The 19,933-nt window shown below is 40.6% G+C and overlaps 1 protein-coding gene across 1 annotated transcript; it reads right to left on the reverse strand.

Annotated features, from left to right (window-relative positions):
• Positions 1-45: 45 nt before the first annotated feature.
• myrf (myelin regulatory factor) lies at positions 46-18,445 on the reverse strand. Its single transcript, XM_076089925.1, has 27 exons — positions 18,400-18,445; positions 9,270-9,360; positions 8,840-9,139; positions 8,240-8,301; positions 7,341-7,563; positions 7,139-7,239; positions 6,863-6,977; positions 5,795-5,990; positions 5,623-5,699; positions 5,418-5,528; positions 5,219-5,324; positions 4,151-4,351; positions 3,766-3,874; positions 3,210-3,319; positions 2,969-3,129; positions 2,770-2,842; positions 2,598-2,680; positions 2,425-2,493; positions 2,235-2,318; positions 1,942-2,009; positions 1,753-1,827; positions 1,448-1,675; positions 1,177-1,270; positions 959-1,021; positions 495-600; positions 244-318; positions 46-126 (listed from the first exon to the last, which is right to left on the reverse strand). Exons 1-27 carry the CDS (start codon positions 18,443-18,445, stop codon positions 46-48), a joined length of 3,108 nt encoding a protein of 1,035 aa, XP_075946040.1.
• Between the last annotated feature and the right edge of the window lie 1,488 nt (positions 18,446-19,933).

The raw sequence follows: 19,933 nt of genomic DNA on the forward strand, positions 1-19,933 counted from the left end.
AAATGTGGTGTATTGTAACGGCCCTGGGACACATCGTCTTCCTTCTCACACACAGCTGCTTTGAATGAGAAAATGGTAGTCAGAGTATGATGAGGTTTCTCCTTCAGTGGCACAGCTCACTTCACTCTGTCAACGGAAAGCAAGAGGAGATAAAAGTCATTGGCAGCAATTGACAACAGAGGAACCACGCAGCGTCTACAGCCTCAGAAAGCTTGTCATACTTTGGCGGCCAAGTTTACTCACAGACAGAGAGACACGGAAGTGATAGGTGACGTCCTGGAAGGACAACAAGGGCACCGACCACAGGTGATGAGTCCCCTAAGAGAAATGTATAAAGAATATAATGAGTCCTTAAGTCATTTGCAGAAAGTCACTCTTGGGAAAATAGGTTTTGATGAATGATAATTCTACTTTCACATACAAGTGGTACAAAATGACCACAAAAAAGGAAATCTGTTTTGTTTATAAGATGGATCACGATCAACATTATGTACCTTTGTTGATGAACTCTGTCCACCATAGAGCTCTGTCTCTGTGTGGTTGGTGCATAAACGTCCCTTGGTGGCTCCACATTGTCGTACCCACACGCTGTTCGTGGACCTGCAATAATTAATTATGCTTTATCTGGGGTCTACAGTTGAACGGTTGTTTTTTGTATTTTGGATCTGGTATTTACTGACAATTTACTAATATTATTTTAATATAATTTGGAACTTATTTTAGGGAAAAGTCAAATGCACATTTTTGCATGTTCAGCTGAGTCTCGGTCAAGCTAGTTCAGAAATTAATTCAAATTAATTAATTGGAAGTGTACCAATTAAAGCCTGCCTCTATTTTACAGATACTTAATGCCAAATGATATGGCTTTTTAAAGGGAACCTCTTTGGACATTATTAGGGATTTACAGAGCCGTAAAGTAAAGCAATGCATGTAGATAGTGTGGTGTTTGTATACTCACATCATGTGCAAAGTTATATGTGATTTGGAGGAATTTCTGTTTCCATGGAGTGACACTGTGTAGCTAGAGTCGACATAAATAGAATCAGCATTAAGCATTCAAAGTGTAATTGTATAAAAGGCAAACATACAGAGAAGTGACAAGAGAAAGGAAGACTGCATTTTTAATTTGTCACCCATAATGTCAACTCAAGACTAGTGCAACTTTTAATTATATACCTGCAGCTTTCAGGTGTGGAGCAATTTTGTGCTGAGATCTCTTGGTTTGTCTCCACGATATGCAGACTAGTCAGAGAGGGAGCTGACCTTCCTCCTGCAAAAGGAAGAAAAGCTGCACTGTGAGCGCCGAACCCATACTGTAGCATTCCGCTGTACAGTATGTAGATAAGCTTTGTTTGCTGTTGTCAAACACATGGCTTTACTGTGTTTGCATACTGCATATTATATGGGTGAAGAAAGTGCCGTGTCTGGGCCATGTTTGTGGATTTACCCTTTGTGTGTAGGCTGCGCTGTCTGCGTGGCACAGGCGGCTGACCTGGAGTCAGACGGTTGGTAGCTCCCATTTCGCCCAGGTCTGTGGTTGCTGGCCTTTTGGACTTGGCAAAGTACAAAGGTGCTGAGGTGTGACTCAGACGGTTTCTACGGTTGTCTTTGTCCATTGGTCTGGACTTGGCCTTCTTATTAATGGGTCCTGGTGTGGGAACAGGGATGCCTGAATCTAGAGAAGGAAGACAATTAACCTGCTTTGAAGACAAACGTGCACTACAGTGAAACATCTCATGTCTATTTACTTACCTGGTGTGGATTGGTTGTTACTCAATGTCACAACTGTAGCTGATTGGTTGTTTATGGCTGTAGTTGAACAGCAAGCTGCAGGATTCGTGAGAAATGAAATAGAAGGATCAGATCTATGTAAAATATGCTTACATTGTATATGCCCTGAGGGAGCTTGGTTATTACTGTGCTTTTCAAAACTCCACTCACCTGGTGAAGGGGTGCTGGACAATGGAGTATAGGAACCTTTGCGTGAGGATCCCAGTGCAGCTCTGGACCTGCACCAAGCAGATGGCAGTACAGGAGGTCAAAAGCATGCGTTAGGTAGAATAATGATACATTTAAAACCGAGTTGATTTTATAGTGTTTAGATACGTGACTCATGATCTCCTTTCAGACAAGAAAAAAGAAACACCCAACTAAGCAATCATAGATAAGACAGAAAGAGTAGATCGGAAAATGAAACAAGGAAGTAGCAAGAAAGGCAGGTGTTGAACACGTACCATGGGCAGACAGGTGGACAGAAAGATACAGAGGCAGTGAAGATGGGCATCCAAGAGATGTAGAGAACACAGGAAGGAACATAGCTACAGAAAGCAGGAACAGATTATATAGAAAGAAGTTAAGGGAGAAGAGGAACATTGATTTCTTCACTTTAAAGCTTAAGTGTCTTTCTCCCTTAAAGGCACATACCCATCTTTCTCTGTGACGTCCCCTCTATGGTGAAGAGTCAACACATAAAGGACGGACATGGAAATGACACTGTTGAGAGAGAAATAAAGATCATGGCACTGCTGCACGCAGAGGAAGCAGAATTTTTCGTTTACCCACCACTCCCTCCCCAAACACATTTCATTCAGTCTAACCTGAAGGCCATGACAATGACCAGTGCCAGGATGGTTCCCTGCATGAACCTCTGGCTGATGCAGCCTTGATCTGGAGCCGAATTCTGCAATAAAGAAACACAGATTACATTAAAGTTGTAAATCCTACTGTTCACTTATAACACTGGTAAAATACATCATTATCATCACAGACCTTGCTTCCAGGTTTGACTGTCTTCTTCCTGAGTGGGCCACTTCCTGTTCTGCTGAAATAACTCCCTGATTGGCTACATGGACAACAAAAACAAAAGGAATCTATGAATTATTTTCCAATCATACAAGATTATCTCTGTCAATGTGTAACACCTGCCTTGAAGCCTAAATTTCAGGCGACTTCTGCGCATTGCTCTCACCTGACAGTGCCTCCACTCACAGTGCTCTTCATGCTGTCGAGACGACGCAGCTTGGCCAGTTTGCGGCTCCAGCGCTCCAGTTCGTCTATACGAGTCTCCAAGTTGTCTGTCAGCTTACACAGCTCCTTCACCGCTCCCACGTTCTCCATGAAGATACGGTCCTTTGAAATAAGAGGGAGAGCTGTGAGTGTGTATGGAAGTGATGCGCTGTGTGCGCTGTTTGTTGATGTGTTGTCATTACCTTGTTGACCACTAACAGCTTGGGGATAGTTTCTCCATTGGCGAACACCACATCTCCCCCCTCCCTCACTGCTTCAGGCAAGATTTGCTGAACGTCTTGAGCGATCACTCCTGCAGGAGGATACAACAGATGCTGAAGTGAATACGAGCAGCGAAAGCACGACGGATGCACATATAAGAGGACACGCTGGCATAACATTGCACATGGAGCAAAAGACAGATCAAATATTAAAGTAATCATCTCGAAGATTTTCATTTAAATGAATGTCTGTTAAGTCACTATCTTATGCCGAATGAGGTAACACAACTGAGCCTATGGCCCACGGATGAAAGCCCTGCAGTATTACGAACTGTATGTCTGTGGCGACACAAGAGACAGTCTTTGGGAAATTAAATCCAGAAACAAATCTGCAATTACTGCTTCTCGTAATAGGTGCCACCAAAGAGATCTTTGAGATGTAACATGTGACATTACGACGATAACATGATGTACAGTGTACAAAGAAATGGAGATGATGGAGGCAAACATTTAATTGTGTTATTTATGAAGTTGTTACCAGTATCTGCAGTGTTCTCTATGCCCACGGAGGCAGCAAACTCAGGCTTGAATTGATAATGGACCAGCCTCATCTGAGAAATCCGTTTCAAATTGTCGGTAGTGTTGACCTACACACAGACAGAATGACAGTGATGTCCATGCAGATGGTATGATAGCAAAATGTTCACGTTGCAGATGAAAATGCTTGGATCAAGTACAATGAAAAGACAAAACCTAGAGTTAAACTGCACAGTCAGCTGTGCTGAGCATTGGAATTTGGATGATGATACATGATGACAAGCACACGAGGCACACAATGACACACTGACAGTTTGGAAACACACGCACAGCACTAAATGCCCAAACACACACTCATATACATACACACAGAGTGTCATCCTGACCTCCTGGACATTTTCTTTGGCCCTGATGTCAGACGGGTGTACCACTGAGCCCATGACCTTCAGGTTGCCATGAATAACAAGGGCTTCGTCCGGCCGGTCGGTGTTGATGCCGACTCTCCCGTGGTGGTAGACTGAGTCTGACAGCTGGCCACGCTGCCACAGCACCTCGCTGTCATTTTCAAACTGGCCTGGGTTGGATGCCTGTAATAGAGAGACAAAGAAGACGGTGCACAGACTAAAAGACTTTCTAAAATATATGCCAAGAAAAGATCCAAATAATTATAGTATAGAAATATTATCATTATTTGGAATAGTTCGACATTCTTGAGAATTTGAATAATACTCTTCCAGACAAGCAGTAGAGACTCCAGACTCTGCACTGCTCCCACTTAAGAATTGGTCTAACACATCACGCCCCCGTAAGACAAGTGAGCATTAGAGGTGCTGGTAAGCAGAATTTGTTGATTTTGTTTTGTTGGACAGAGAAGGACATAAGGCAAGAAAGCAAATAGGGATATTACCCAAAATATGTCTTGTGTAAATTCCTTAAACACAAGCCTAAAATCTAAAGGCTTGACCTTACATTACATCTTAAAGCTTAGTCAGTGTTTATATTCACTGAATAATCAAAATTATTCACAAAATTGTGGTTTCATGTCAGCCATGTGGCTTAAAGTAAATAATTGTGTAGCTCTAATACTTCTTTAGTTTAGGCACTTAACTTTACACTGTAATTCCATGTTTTACACATCTGGAGTAAGAACAATGCCATTGCTGTCCAGTGAAAACCATTTATCTTCATCTTTCTTTCTTTTGATCAACTGTTAGGTCAGATGTTGATTCATGGGTTATGAAAATTATCTTAAACAAGGTTTGTTTTTCTGCTCACAAAAGGTTGAAGTTTGGCAGATACACGGTTTTCACAACACAGCTTACTGTGTATATTGGAGCATACAGTAGGTGTGCTGGGAATTACAGCTACGGAGATAAAAGGAGGAAAGACAGGCAATGGAGAAGATGCTGAGATACATTCACAAGGGATATGATTGTTGTAGGAGGTAGACAGACATGGCCAGACGTTACCCTGACGATGATCCTCTCAGACGCTTGAGCAGCCACAGTGTAGCTCTGACTGTGGGACTGAACTTGCAGCGCTACCACCAACATGAAATACCTGCGAGGACAAAAACATCAGGAGTAGATGTGAGTCCTGGAGCTTTGACAGGATCAATATGATCATGTTTACATGTGATGGCACGTCTTTCACCTCTGGTCAGGGTTTGGTTTGCCCTTCTTTCTCATGTTATTTGCTGTGGTCTCGCTGAAGTGGAGCCGCCCCACTGTGACCTTTGTGACCTGCTCTGAGGGCAGGGTGATCCTGGGAGAAAAAAAAAAAATAGATTATGAAAAAATCCTCCTTCTGCAGCTCTATTCTGATTCGGGAACCTGTCCTTTAAAGTGTTCAGACTCACAGCACTGGCTTAAAGGGTCTCTTGCTGCGGTCAGACTGTGACTGCTCCACACTGATAGACTGATTCACTGCCTCCACCTGGCAATGAAGAGAGACATAAAATATAAACTAAATACCGTAGAGCTAATTATCTGTCAAGATGACGTCATGTTCACTATTTTGCCTCTGCGCACCTTTACTCCGTTGAGTTTGAGATAGAAGCAGTCGATGGGCTGCAGGCCGTCACTTGTCTTGATGTACTTTGGATCTCCCAGCATGCCTACATATACTGTGACCTGGAAATGATTCTTCTTCTGGCAAACAAAAGCATCATCAGCCAAGGAGAAGTTGAAGCCCTTGTCAGCATCAACACGGTAGGTTGGCATTGGACTAAAGACAAGGAAAGAGATTGTGACACATGAATAATGTGAATAAGAAGCTTTGCATTTGTTGTTAGAAAAGTGGAAAAACTGCTGCATACTGCAGAGTTCTAAACCATCACCAGGGGGAGACTCTTGACTATATCACAGGGGGCTTCCATATGATTTTAGGTCCAAGCCCTCAGAGAAATAGACAAGTGGACGGAGCATATTTAATGCATGTAATTTAGTAAATAAAAGGACAATACTTAATCTATGTGAGGAGCTAAGATGGAGATGTTGACTGACACCCCAACTATTTTCTTGTAATTCTAAAAAAAGTCACTTTTAAATGTTTCCTCATCGTTAGAGACCCCTGCATCTCAGTTTTGCTATTTGTTTTGCCATTACGTTATGACACTGAGGACTGAGATCGTCTGAAAGACTTAATAAATCTAATGTAAAACCAATGAAAACCTGCTGTGCCTTACGTAGGTGTAGTGTGATGAAAGTTGTGATGGACAACCAGCTGGTTTTGATATCATATCTGAAAGCTTTTGTGAGTTGATTTTAACCTTCCTCCCTATACTTTTTTTTATTTTGGCATTGCAAAAGCACAAGTAGGTGTACACTAATTTCTCCCTTCACCCCCTCCTAACGTTGTCTTTCTAAGCCGAAACCCTGCACTCGTTCACTCCCCCGCACAGCTCACCTCTGAGGAATTCGTAGACCTTTGCAACCCTGCTATTCCTTTGCCACTCCCGCTGTATACTTTGTTGAATTATTATTTGACCAATTATAACTTCTTTCATTTTTGGCTCACTGCAGAGTGCTTTCAGCTCTTTCTTCTCCCAAAATAAAGACCTCATGACGTACAGATACGCCAAAATAAATTCCACCCACAGCTCTTTGCAGTTAACGTCATACAGTGTTGTCCACTTGTTCTGCTGGTGGGGCTGCCACTTGATGCACTGATAGTTTGGGTCCAGGTAGGAGTTGTCTGCATCCTGCATTAAACCTGTGACAAACAGATCAGCAATTAAAACGAGTCAGTGGAATGCTAAGAATGTCTGCAACTGTACTGTAAAAGTGTTTATCTGTGCAAAAGTTAAAGGGTTAGTAAGAGCAGGTGAGCATCAGGTAGAGAAGGTCAGGAAGAGAAGAAAGATGCCTGCCTACCTGGTTCTTGTTTGATGATACCTGTGAGGATTTGGCAATTGAGGGTGCTGTTGGGCGAGTCAGAGTGCTTCCTCTTCTTAGCCTGGTGAGCGGGGATGCTGCTGTGTGAGGAAATGGAAACACCGTCAGAAGTTGCACATATTTGTGCTCCTTCCCATCATTGCTTGTGCTGGACAGAACAACTCCCTCCAGTATAACTCACTCCTGCCCCTGAGGATGCTGCAGTAGCTGATGGAGCATCTGAGTCTGCTGCATGTCTCCACTTCCGCTTGTAGCTGCACCAATGGAATACTGTGATATCATGGGCTCAGGCTTCAGGTACATGTCCCGATGCATGCTGGGATAGTGCCCGTGTGGTGGAAGGGGTGGCGTTGGAGTCATGTGACACATGTTCTCTGGTGTCATGGTCCTGATCATGTGAGGATCTAAAAGACACAACGAGGAAGGAGCATATCTACACGATTTTTCTAAATACACTTTAAATACACTAAATACACACAGGCTGCAGCTTTTTTTCTCCTCAAGATTGATCTTTCTGTCTGCATTTCAGACTGCAGTTTATTCTACTTCCCTCTAAACTTAGCGAAATGTTTTCCATTGTTTCAAACTGGAGAACTGGAGGGATGCCCATCAGATAACACTCTTCCACACCTTCTTACTAATGGGCGAGAACAACACACGTGTGAGGGGCAAGAAGTACATGACTTTGAGTACCTTTGGTGTTCAACTTATATGTTGAAACAAGCCAAACATACGCCGGTTCATTCTTTGTCGAAACACTTGAAATCAAAGATTATAAAGCTGAGTTCAGACATTTTATGTAGTTGATCAAATCGATTTTCCAGACAAATGATGAAAACTGTTGATTATAAATGACAGATACATGCATTTAATATATTGATTGGTTTACACATGAACTTGTTCTTGTCTTTACGCTCTGTTCAAATACAAAGTGATGAGTAACAGATATTGATTTGACAACAGATGAAAGCACCATTTCTGTCTGTTATATGTTCTCTTTTGTGTGTGCTGTTTGTCAAATTCCTTCCACACATTTTTGAGAAAATAAAGAGGTTCAGGAGAAAAAAATGTGCCACTTACCATTCACCTGCTGAGGAGAGTACGGCTCTGAGCTGGAGTCTGGAGGGGACTCAGGTAGTGTCCTAAAAAAACACAAGGCAGTAGATGGTATATTCACAAAAACAGTAACGTTTGACATTCAAATCGTAAAAATCCTTTAAAAAATACCATGCTTGAAGTTGGGATGACCTCCCTCGTATTTCCTTCTTATTTTCTAAACTGCCATTATATTAAATGGAGAAACTCTCCTTTGGGATCAGAGTGTACACGTTCTTTACACAAGATTGTGCGCGTCAGGATTTTTTTGCAGGATGTAATTTGACTCTTGCTCTCTGACTGTTATCAGTCTCCCTCCCCCTCTTGACCAGCTAGTGTTTTACTTGTACAAATGAAGCTAAATCTAGTATTGATTAAATAATGGGCCTGTAGTAGGGTGTGTATGGTTTCATTGCATGCTTGAAAAAAAAGTCTCATTTGCTGCAACTTCTGCCTGATTTCGTGTTTAAAAGGAGAGTTGTGGGAGAATCTTGACCATCTCTTGAACATACCTAGGTACCAGCTCATTCTATGCTTTATCCTTTTTGTACCTCTATCCATCTAACTCTGTGGTATTGTGCTTACCCTGGAGCGTAGTGGCCCCTGTGCTCAGGCTTGACGTGTGCCTGCTGTTGCTGCGGCTGGTGTTGGTGCTGCTGCTGCTGCTGCTGCTGCTGCTGTCCCAGGCAGAGGTAGTTGTGTCGGAGGCCCAGGGATGGACCTGGGGGGTAGGCGTTCTGACAGTTAGGAGGCCCAGGCGGAGGGGCTCCTTGGCGCAGTGGAATAGGAGGGCTCACACCACACACCAACCCCCCAGAGGAGGACACTCCTGGCTGGGGAGATGAGTAATTTGGTCCTGGGGTGCTGTGGACCTCTGAGAAACAGCTGGGAGAAAGAAGAAGAAAAAAGGGATTAGCCTTATCTGAAAAAACAAATTCCTTTGTAACAACATGATCTGATTCGGTTGGTGCATGTTGTTTTGACGTTGCTGGGTTGGTTTGGAGTCCCTACTGACATGTCAGTGCTATCGTCCTCCTTGCTGATGTACTCTTCCAGGATACTGGTGTCAATGTTGGCTGGCTCCAGAGAACTGATAATATCATGACCTGTGGTGAAGGGAGGGTCGGGAACACAGACGGGAGATGGAGAGCATCTGGGAATTAGCAATGGGAATCTCTCAGCAACAATAGCTCTAGATTTCAACACTAGCTTGTAAGACAATCTATCTATCAAATAACTGATTATTAACTCAGTTTGTTTATCATTTATAGCTTTTTCTGCATACACATAATTGAGATGATGTAAAAAAAAAAAAAAGAGCTGTATTTGATTTCTGAGAAGTTAAAGATTAAGGATACAGGAGTGACCAACAATCTAAATATGTGTTAGTAGTAAACATTACAGATCACATACTGGTGATTCAGTGTCTCTAATTGCTGACACATATAGACTGGAATGGCTCTGGTTGAAAGTTACTATTTTGTACCTCAGCTGCCTTTCCCCATAAAAAAGAACCACAGTTAACATAATTAACAATAATCATAAATTACTAACAGGTACTAAACTTTTATCTCAATTTTCTTTGTTCACTACAATTGACATCATGAAGACGAACTAATTCTTAAAGACTTTCTCATGTGTGGCGTAATTTAAAATAGTTTTATAATAATGATATAGCATATATATTAGTTAGCATATATATTAGTTATTTCATAATTGTTCCCTAATTCCCTCTTACTTCACCCCAGGGTCATTTTCACCCTTTGATAGCCAAAGCCTCACAAATCCCAAACACATGACCCCACTTAATCTTTAAAACACCAACATGCAGAACAAGGACTTGCTTATGCATATATTTAGAAAAGAGTAAATCACTTTATATAAACAGACTTTCCCTATTGCTTCCATTCAACGTAAATGTTACATGAGAGAAAGATGCATTTTCTTTAAAGCTGTCACTAGTTGTCCCAGACTGCAGATGCTGAAACAAATTGAGTGAGGGAGGAGAGGGGGTAGTAGGATGGAGGGGGTGAGGCAGAGGGTAAGGATCTGGTATATAGTGGGTGGGCAGGCAACCCCAGTCTTTCTCTATTCCTTTCTCTCTCTCTCACACACACACACACACACACACACACACACACACACACACACACACACACACACACTTTCTCTGATAGATTAAGCAGCTACTCAGTTGGGAATGCAAGGAATTTTTGTGTTAGCAATGGAAAAAATTCTCCTTTTCCCTCTTTTTTGTATGCCACTAATGCTTCACTCTTCATCAAAAACGCAACTGAATTGTCACAGTTCCTCTCCTAACCCTCTCCACCCATTACTGTTTACCACAAATGATTAAATGGACCATATCATCTCTGGACTAATATGTCCTTTGTCCCATCCGCACAGAGTTGATGGCATAAACATAATCATTTGACAACTTTCAATCATTAAATCCACAAACCAAACCACTTGTCCCTAATTAAACCAAGAACCCAACTTGTATTGTTTAACATTGTAGATCCCCACATTGCCATGTTTTTAGAGAAAACTAGCATGTTTGCACTGACTGGCTTTCTTCTCTGTAAAGAAGCAGATGGTTAATGTCTCTTAATACGTGCCAGTGCAAGGGGAGAAAAGCAGGATGGTTCCCCTTAAATAAGATCCAGATGTGCACCCCACCCAAATAGGCAGTAAATTTAAGCTGGCAGGCCTGATAACGAAAAATAGAGAGATGGAGGGAGAGGGGAGGGTATGGAGGTTGAGGAGAGCGGGGGCAAGACGGAGAGAAGTTTGATGTTCAAGGATTGAATGATAGAGGGAAAAACCTCCAGGGCTGCGATCAAGTGTCCAAGACAAGTCCAAGACCGAGCGCAGTTGAGTTCAAGTCAAGAATGGCAGAAGTTCAAGACCTTGATCGAATATCAAGTCCTCTCCCAAGACCCATTTGTGTATTTTCAATATCTTTTAATCTGGCAAAGTAAGACATAGCTATACTTGGAAATACATTCTGCCAACAGCTCCAAATTCAGATGTACTATCAGGCTGAGCCCTTTTAGGGAAATTTGTGATTTTGGTCAAATCACATACATTGACTTGAGTATACAGCTGGAAATAACAGATATTTAAACATTTTAATTACTTAAATCTGCAATAACAGATTGTTTTTTGGCCACTTGGGGGCAGCGGAAACAAATTGTGAACAGCACAGAACAGACATATGACCCCTTTTAAGTTGTAACAGTTTCTTATTTGCACATTTAGAAGTTAGGGAGGACTATCATCATTCATTTGGAGTTGCGTTTCTGTCTACCTGATGAATGTAGGGTCAAAATCCACTTCATTTTAGCTCTGATTTTGGTCTCTACCAACTCTATTTGCAGCACAGATAAACAATGAGCGGAAACTCGCTATACAGCTCTGTCAAGCCGAGAGGACCTGCAGATTGTCACATTGTTTTAAGATTGCCATTTGATACATTGTTAAATCAAGAAAAATTGATAATAATGATGATTTAATTAGATGCACTTAACCTTTCAATGATTGAAGCATGACAAAATAGATGTTTCAAATGCCGATGTTACACCTTTATATATTTAGGGATATACATTTTCAGTGGAGCAACAGCCGAATTTAACTTAACGGTTAACACTTTCTGCAAACAGATAAGAACATATTGTGATTGCCCAGTGAAGCAGAAAGGCTTATGGTAGTCTTATTTGTAGCCTCATTTATCCACCCGCATGTACCCTATAGTATAGGGCCTGCTGCTGCTATTATTTATATTAGTTATATTACTGAAAAATAGTGAGCTGAAAAAAGCACAGTTAGTTAAGTGCTTTTAAGTTGCAAAGGTAACATTGAAAGGATAAAATGAACACGTGTACAGTTCATAGGGTGAATGAATATCAGACTACACTGTGGAAGTAGGATTTCATTGGTGAGTTAAAATCACATGTGCGCTGGACAGATGTGTTACAAAAAACAAAAAAACATATAAAAATACATGGCCTACCAAACCTACAAAGCCAAGGCATTACAATAACATTTGTTCTAAGTCTTTCAGAACTTTGCAGCTGATGTCCATGTTCACTGAGAACAGATTCAGTACGTTTGTTGCTTCTTGAAGAAACTTTCGCCGAGGGATGCACCAATCCGATACGGACATCGGGCCCATACTGACTCAAACAGCTGGATTGGTGAAAATGGGGCTGATCTAATTTACTCAATTATATGTTTACATTGTTACAGATAACAATTTAGATGTATTTCTTGTTACATTTTGTTTTACAAAGTGAGGAAAGCAATGTTTAAGTCAAGCCTGATCCCAGTCACTTCCATTCAGTGAGGCATTCTTCAATTAAACATTGCTATCGGATCGGTACTCGGTATCAGGCGATACCCAAAGCTGCCAGGTATCGGTATCGGGACAGAAGTCGGATCAGTGCATCCCTACTTTCACCACTTTTGACACAAGTGGATTTCTGTCTTTACAGTGTGACATGTCACATTTGTTATGATTACAGGAAAGTTATGGGTCACGCTGTCATTAAATGCTATTCTATTCTGTGTCGGTAAAGAATAATAGAAACATAAATTAAGTAATCGTGACCTCCAAATCACTGAATCAGTTAAGTTTAAATCACTAGTGATCTGGATGTGTAAATTGCCCCGCCCTCTTTGTTTTTCTCTGTCCAGCTGTGTTCAACAAGGAACAGTGAAATGATTGTCAGTCCAACTTCGATACAGACTGGCCTTTTGAGAGATTAGGGGCTGAGAGGGGAGTGTGTGTGTGTGTGTATGTATGCCTGATAGCATAAGTGTGTTTGTTTGTGTGTGTGTGAGAGTGTGTTATGCCACCATTTCAATGCCTGGGTTGTCAGCAGAGTAATAATCTAAAATGAACACACAGAGGACCAAGTGTGTGAGTGAGGATTTGACTTATATCGTCAATCAGATGCACAGCGTTTCATTTTCCTTACATAGTTCTTTTTTAAAAAGTAGTGTACAATGTAATTATCCTCCTGTAGAGTTGTGTAAACTATTATTAAGGCCACAGACAGGTAAGAAAACAGATTTAAGGGAACATAAAAATTGAACAAAACTAGATTTTAGACTGATGTTTTGCCTCCAAATGAAATTTGTAAGCACTCACATATGTGTTAATAATTAAACACCTTCAGAGGAGGAACAAAGTCCGTCTGATTATCAAACATTTAGAACTGAATGAACTTGGCTGCACACCCACAACACATACAGACAGTGAATACACTTTTTAAGAGAATTAATCAATTTACATACTAAACTAATAATTTAAAAAAGTTTTGCAACCACATTAAAACGGATGTTTGTAAAATCACTTTAAGTTTTTGAGTTTTATTTAAAGTAAATGAACAGGTATTTCCTGTATATCAATGGACTTTTGGAGATAATTATCACAAAAATCAACTAAAAGTAAGCTGACGGATCTTAGTGATGTCAATATAATCAATGTAAACGAGCAAACAATCTCTCAGTTGTTCTACAAGATGCACACAATGCAGGGATTGTGCCTACAAAGTACAATTCAACACACATACAGACACAAATAGTAAATGAAAGGAAAGGAAATGTGTCAAATCTACACCAGAAAGTGTTAGAGAGCTCTGACTTTTAGCCTGAGAGTTACAGACCTTCTCAATTTGTTTACAAGACAGAGTTACTGGTAAAAGAGTAAAGAGCACCACTATGACATTATTCAAGAAGTGAATACAAATAGAAAGCCCCTCATCGGGCAGGAAATAAATCACAGCTAAAGAGAAGCAGAGCGGACAGAGCGGCAGAGTACCTGCGCGTAGCCAAAGCATGTTGATGTCCTTGAGATGAAAGCACCTGAAACAGAAGATGAGAAGAACAATTCCTCTCTAATTTTTCACATGTTTCCCTACTCGAGCTGAAAGACTTTCTTCACTAGACCTGAGAGCCACAGATCAGGGTAACAAATGTGTGTGTTTGTGTGTGTGTGTGTGCGCGTGCATGCCTATGTGTAAAAGCATATGTGTGCGAGTGTGTGTGAGAAAGGCTCGTAGAGTGTTATAATGAGGATTATTCCCCAGTCATGAGAAAAGGCTGTACCAGGCTACCACACACAGCCCTTGTCGCACACAAGCACTGGGCGCACCGGCGGACCTGGCTCAGGAGATTACAGGAGTGACAAGGCTGAGACCGGGACACGAAGACAGGCTGTAAAAAAAAAAAAAAAAAGAAACGCTGCTAATGTGAGGTCCAGTTTGAGGGCCAGCACTCAACAGACTTACAGAGCATGGCGGGAGAGAGAGACGATGTAAGCAGATGAAGACATCAAGGAGGAAAAAGAAGAGGAGGGAATAAAGGAAGAAGAGGCAAAACGTAGAATAAGAAGATGTAGAGCGACACGAAGAAGCAGAAGATGAGGAAAAATTGGCTAATAACCTCAAACTGATAATGCAGTCCAATTAATAATCTCATGAAGATGAATAAAAACTGTGGATTTTCAGACAGAGCAACTCTGATAAACACCTGCAGTCATCATGGCTGTGTTTGAGTTACAGTATGTCTGTGACAATGACTAATAATATAAAGAATTCAGGATGCAAACAAACATTCCCTTGCATGTTTTTTCCCCCATAACAGCCTCTCTTGAAGTTATTACACACACACACACACACACACACACACACACACACACACACACACACACACACACACACACACACACACACACACACACACACACATAAACACAAACAAGTGAATTAATCTCTTGTCCAGGTCAACCACAAACAACATGCACCGGCTGAGGATTACTCAGTTGGCAGTCAGGACTGACGGGAGAGAGGCACAACAATGAATAATTAAACCTATTCGTAAGCACCGTAAGCCTGACTGCTCAAAAACAATACATTCCTCGAGCTGCAGTTCACTGCTAAACCTGTAAATCAGAGGAACCGTCCAAACTTCGCTCCGTTTCACACAGGTTTTCCAAGATGGACGACAGCCATCCCATCCATGATTCACAACTTCTGTGGGAGTGCAGCAGGATGATATAGTAACACGTGTGATGAGTTGTTCATCTTTTAAGGACAAAATGGAGTAAGAACGTCATTAAATCACCTTTTGACTCAGACGGTTACAAGGTGCACATGCTCACAGTTTGATTTCTGGCGCATCCAGTTTAATAACAGTATCTATCTACTAAGTTCATTTCATGTTGAAGGGTTTTCCTTCACATTAGCAGCGTGATTCTGTGGATGGCAATGTTCACCAGACAACTAGTTGAAACACGGTTCGCTGCCCACCCTTGGGTCCATTATCCAATAGGTTTGAAATCCTCTTTAACCAATTATCCTATGAAAATTGTACACATGTTCTAGGTTGACTATATATGTGTTTGCTTTTTGTCTTCGTCTAGTGTGAATCTAATGAAGACACAGTAGAGTCAAAATGTTCAAACTATTTGCACTACAGGCTGCAAATCTACTCTGGCCCCCTTTTTCCCCCCTTGGAATATGTTGACAACTATTGGATGGATTGCCGTGAAATTTGGCACAAACATTCATGTTCCCCAGAGGATGCATCCTAATGACTTTGATGATTCCCTGACGTTTCCATCTAGTGCCACCATGAGATAAATATCTTGGAGGCTACTGGATGGATTGTCATAAAAAAAAACATTCATGCTCTCCTGAGGATGAATCCAAACAGCTTAAGTGATCCTCTAGCGCCACCATCAGGTCAATTCTTTCTCCAGTACTTGTGAGTATGTTGAGTATGTTCGCATTCTGACTACACCTAAAAACAAATAACTGATCAGTCGACAGGAAATTAAACAGCAGCTACTTGGACAATGGTTAAGAGTCATTTTTTGTAGCAAAACTGCCAAACTACATTGGTTGCAGCTTCTAAATTGTGAGGATGTACTGGTATCTTTGTGCAGTCTTATGTCTGCTGGATCCACATTACTTGCATGGGCAAAAACTATTTGTGTGCATACGTAATCTTGAAAACACGGTACATGAACGATTCAATTCCAATGCGTTTTGTCTTCAGGACATGCTGAAAATGCAACACAGGCAGTGTGGGTCACCGTTTATTCAAGTGTTTTAGGATGGGGCATTACTTGAAATCAACACAACAGCAATGAATGTCATTATTTTATGTGCAAACTCTGTGCGTGTGTGAGCGACTGTTTGTTGTCTAAGTGAGTCAGAGAGGAGAAGGTCAAGATTTGGGGGAGGTTTGTGGTTTAACTGGGTTTCTCTCAACAGGTCAGTCTCTCTCCACCCTGAGTCTGCATTATCTCACCTCCTCACCCTGTCTGCTCACTGTCACTCTAATGGAATCAGAGCGAGCGAGCGCCTGGGGAAGGCCAAATACTTGAGGAGAAACACCAGTCTCACCTCATTGTGTTTTAACAGCCACCAGGGCTATGCCAGGAATGTACACTGTGCATTAGTGTGAATGTATACATATTTCACTAATCCTATAAAAACACAGTTTAGCAGTGCCAAAATCCATTATAGTGCTGTGCGTGTGTGCTTCTGAGTGAGTGTGTGTCATAAAGATAAAGGGCAAGATGAAGACGGACACTAATTATCTAATATATAAAACTGAAGGCTTACTTTTTGTCACAAATTGAAATTCAAGGACTTTTATCAAAAGGCCTGAGTCCAAGATCTGAGAGAGATATAGAGTTTGATATCACTACGGTTAGTTAAGATAACGAGCAAGTTAAATTGGAAACTAAGCATCTAAGGCGGCACCTACTGTATACTTCTCATGGACAAGTTGACATTTTAGTCCAAGCAAAAGTGGCTGAAATAAAGCCAAAGTAAGAACATCGCTCTTACTCCCAAAGCAAGAATGTAAACACACTAAATTCCTGTCAGAGTGGCAAGGAACATCTGACAGTCATAGTGGGCTGTGTATATTCAAGGCAACACTTTGTGTATACTATAATCAAGTGTTAAGTCTCTCCACAGATAACTTATTATACATAAACCACAGTATGTGTTTTATGTGCACTTGACTTCTGGAACAAATGACATTAAGTTTCTTTGAGAAAAACAAATTAGTAAGAAGTGAATTCTTCAAGCTGTAAATCACAGAGCAGAGTGAAAAAAACTCTTCAAACAAATGTGACAAAATGTAATTGTCTTGCCCGAGATCGATGAAACTTAGAGCAGGAACACGCTGGACCGAATAGGGTTCAGAATGTCATGAATATTCTCAAATTACTTCAATACAATTCAGTGAAGATCTTCAAGTCACACAACTATAATGTAGTAAAACAAAAGGTTGGTAAATTAGCGATGTAGCACAGAAGAACCCAACAAACTCTTTTAGTATACGTTGAAAAAAAAATTGACAACTACAATTTTAATAATCCCAAGTCATAGTATATAATAATCAAGTTGATGTTATGGGGACATACATTTGTGCTTTTTTGAACTATTTAAGGTTGTTTGCCTTACGATGAGCAACACTACATCACTGGTTGAAATCCCATTGCTCATGTCTGTCTCTAACGCACACATTGTGCCACAGCACCCTTGCAAAACACACCATTTATCTTGACTTGAATTCCTCCACCCTTCCAACCCTCAACCCCACCCTCCTCCACCTCGTTTTGTCTTAGGATTCCCCGTTTAACTTGATCTGTTACCCATCAGCAGCACTTTTGCTCCCCTCACCCGTTAAACCTCCTGCCTTCTTTCATTTTTGTTTTTTGTTTTTAAGATGGACAGCCAAGAAGAAAAGTTTCAGTGAAAAACAGAGTGCAGTGCGCAATATGTTTAGGAAACGTTCACCTAAAAGCCACACATCATAAGATCACTTGCAAATATTATCGCAATTCTTTTTGTGATGTTAACCACCTGCCACGTGTAGTGCATCAGAGAAGCACTGAAGTTAAACTATACATACGATACATTAATTAACTGCATTTGATAAGAGCTGATACTTAAACACATTTAGTTTTTTCAATTACTAAAACAAATGATTAAGAAGTCAAAGTGGTTGTAAAAGTACAACAAAAATCCCACTTTTTCCGTTTTACTATCAATTGTCTGTACATTGATTTAATACTGAACTGTATTAATGAATATAATACAAAAATAAGACATTCCTACCTTCAAAAAATCTCTGTAACGCTTCTGTTTCATCTACCACGTCCATCCTAGCAGGTCCCACATAAAAAATCCATCCATTAAAGTCTCCCCTTGTCCGAACCAAATCAATTCGGATCGGGGAAACTTTCAAACACACATCGCGGAATCCAGATTATATTCTTAGTGACGACTTCTTGTTTTAGTTCAGATAAATCCAACGCTTCATGCGGAGAACGTCTTTCCCCTGTTCAGCAACTTGGCACTGGGTTGACGTCTCTCAGCCAAACGCCTCCAGTGACGCTACAACACAGGGCTATAACTTTAAAACTATAGTCGTAGGTGTTTGTTAATTAAGGTGCCAACAAAAATCCATATAAGAACAACGTTGAAATAATCGCCTTCAGGCGCACCTTCATTTCAGCTACAACAAGCTTCATAATAAACTGGCAAAAAAAAACACAAGTCTGAAGAAAAATCGACAGAAAAATACAAGTATTTCAAAAAAGAAAAAAAAAGAAAGTGTGAAACGTAAAAGCTGTCTTAACTTGACCAGAAGTCCCTTCTGTTGCTTCTCTTCCTCCTTCGCCTCTCTCTCTCAGACAGGATGTGTGCAGCTCACATCGGAGGAGAGCAGCGGGGCAGGTGAATGATGTGAAGCTGCTGCAAATAGCAACGTACAAAAACAAAGAGTTAACGTATAAGGACGCGTGTGTCTGTCATACTCCACATTTGGTTTATAGTTCTGTATCTTTAATTCATGGAACATTGTTTTTTAACTCATATAAAGACCTCTATGAAAAAGAAAACTGAGTGTTCAACGATTATGATAATCAGACAAATGGCTGAAGTTTGCTGGTTCAAGAATTAGAGTTTGTTGCTTTTCTTTTTCATACAGGCTAAATTAAATTTGAAACATCACTTTGGGGTCTGTGATGGGCATTTTTAATATTTAGCAATCGATAATCTTATCCATATTTAAATGAATTGTTAGTTGCAGACCTAAACCTATATTGCATGAGACATATGGCATGATATTTGAAATAAACATATTTTTCCTAAAAGCAGGGACACTCTAAATGTTTCTTTTTTTTTTGAAATTGTGAAATTGAGCTTTATCTCTCCTCTGTTGCTCCTCCTGAAGTTTCTCCCTATTTCCTCTTAAGTTTTTGTATATTGAGTTTTTTAAATTATATTCTAATAGAGGCTATGGATTTTAAAGCCTTCTGACGCAAATTTGCAATATTATAAAAATGAAATGAATGTGACTTTGCCTTAACTTTATGAAAAGACTTTAGCATAATACAAACAGCATGCAGTTAGGTCAGGCCTGAGGACGCTTTGAAAAAAAAAGCTTCCAACACACTTGATCTAATGGGCTGTCAAATTCAGTTTTAGCCCTATACCTGATTCATGGTCCTAAAAATAAATATTTGTCTCTCTCCCTGATCTAGCAGCGCATAAACATTTGATCTAAAGTATGTTTTAGTGATTTAAAGACTTCCGTGCAGCCTTTTTAAATTCCATCTTAAGCAAACATACAGTAACAGGGGTGTTC

The sequence above is a fragment of the Anarhichas minor genome, unplaced genomic scaffold (genome assembly GCF_050575085.1).
Source record: "Anarhichas minor isolate MPS153535 unplaced genomic scaffold, ASM5057508v1 ptg000011l, whole genome shotgun sequence".
NCBI lineage: Eukaryota > Metazoa > Chordata > Actinopteri > Perciformes > Anarhichadidae > Anarhichas > Anarhichas minor.

Excerpts from the sequence above, each read along its gene's own strand:
- myrf (XM_076089925.1), bottom strand. The coding sequence starts at position 18,445 with ATGGACGTGGTAGATGAAACAGAAGCGTTACAGAGATTTTTTGAAG. Across the intron at positions 5,991-6,862 it reads GACGTTAACTGCAAAGAGCT|TCCAATGCCAACCTACCGTG; the intron begins GTGGGTGGAATT and ends CCTTGTCTTTAG. Across the intron at positions 5,325-5,417 it reads AAACCAAACCCTGACCAGAG|GTATTTCATGTTGGTGGTAG; the intron begins GTGAAAGACGTG and ends TTGTCCTCGCAG.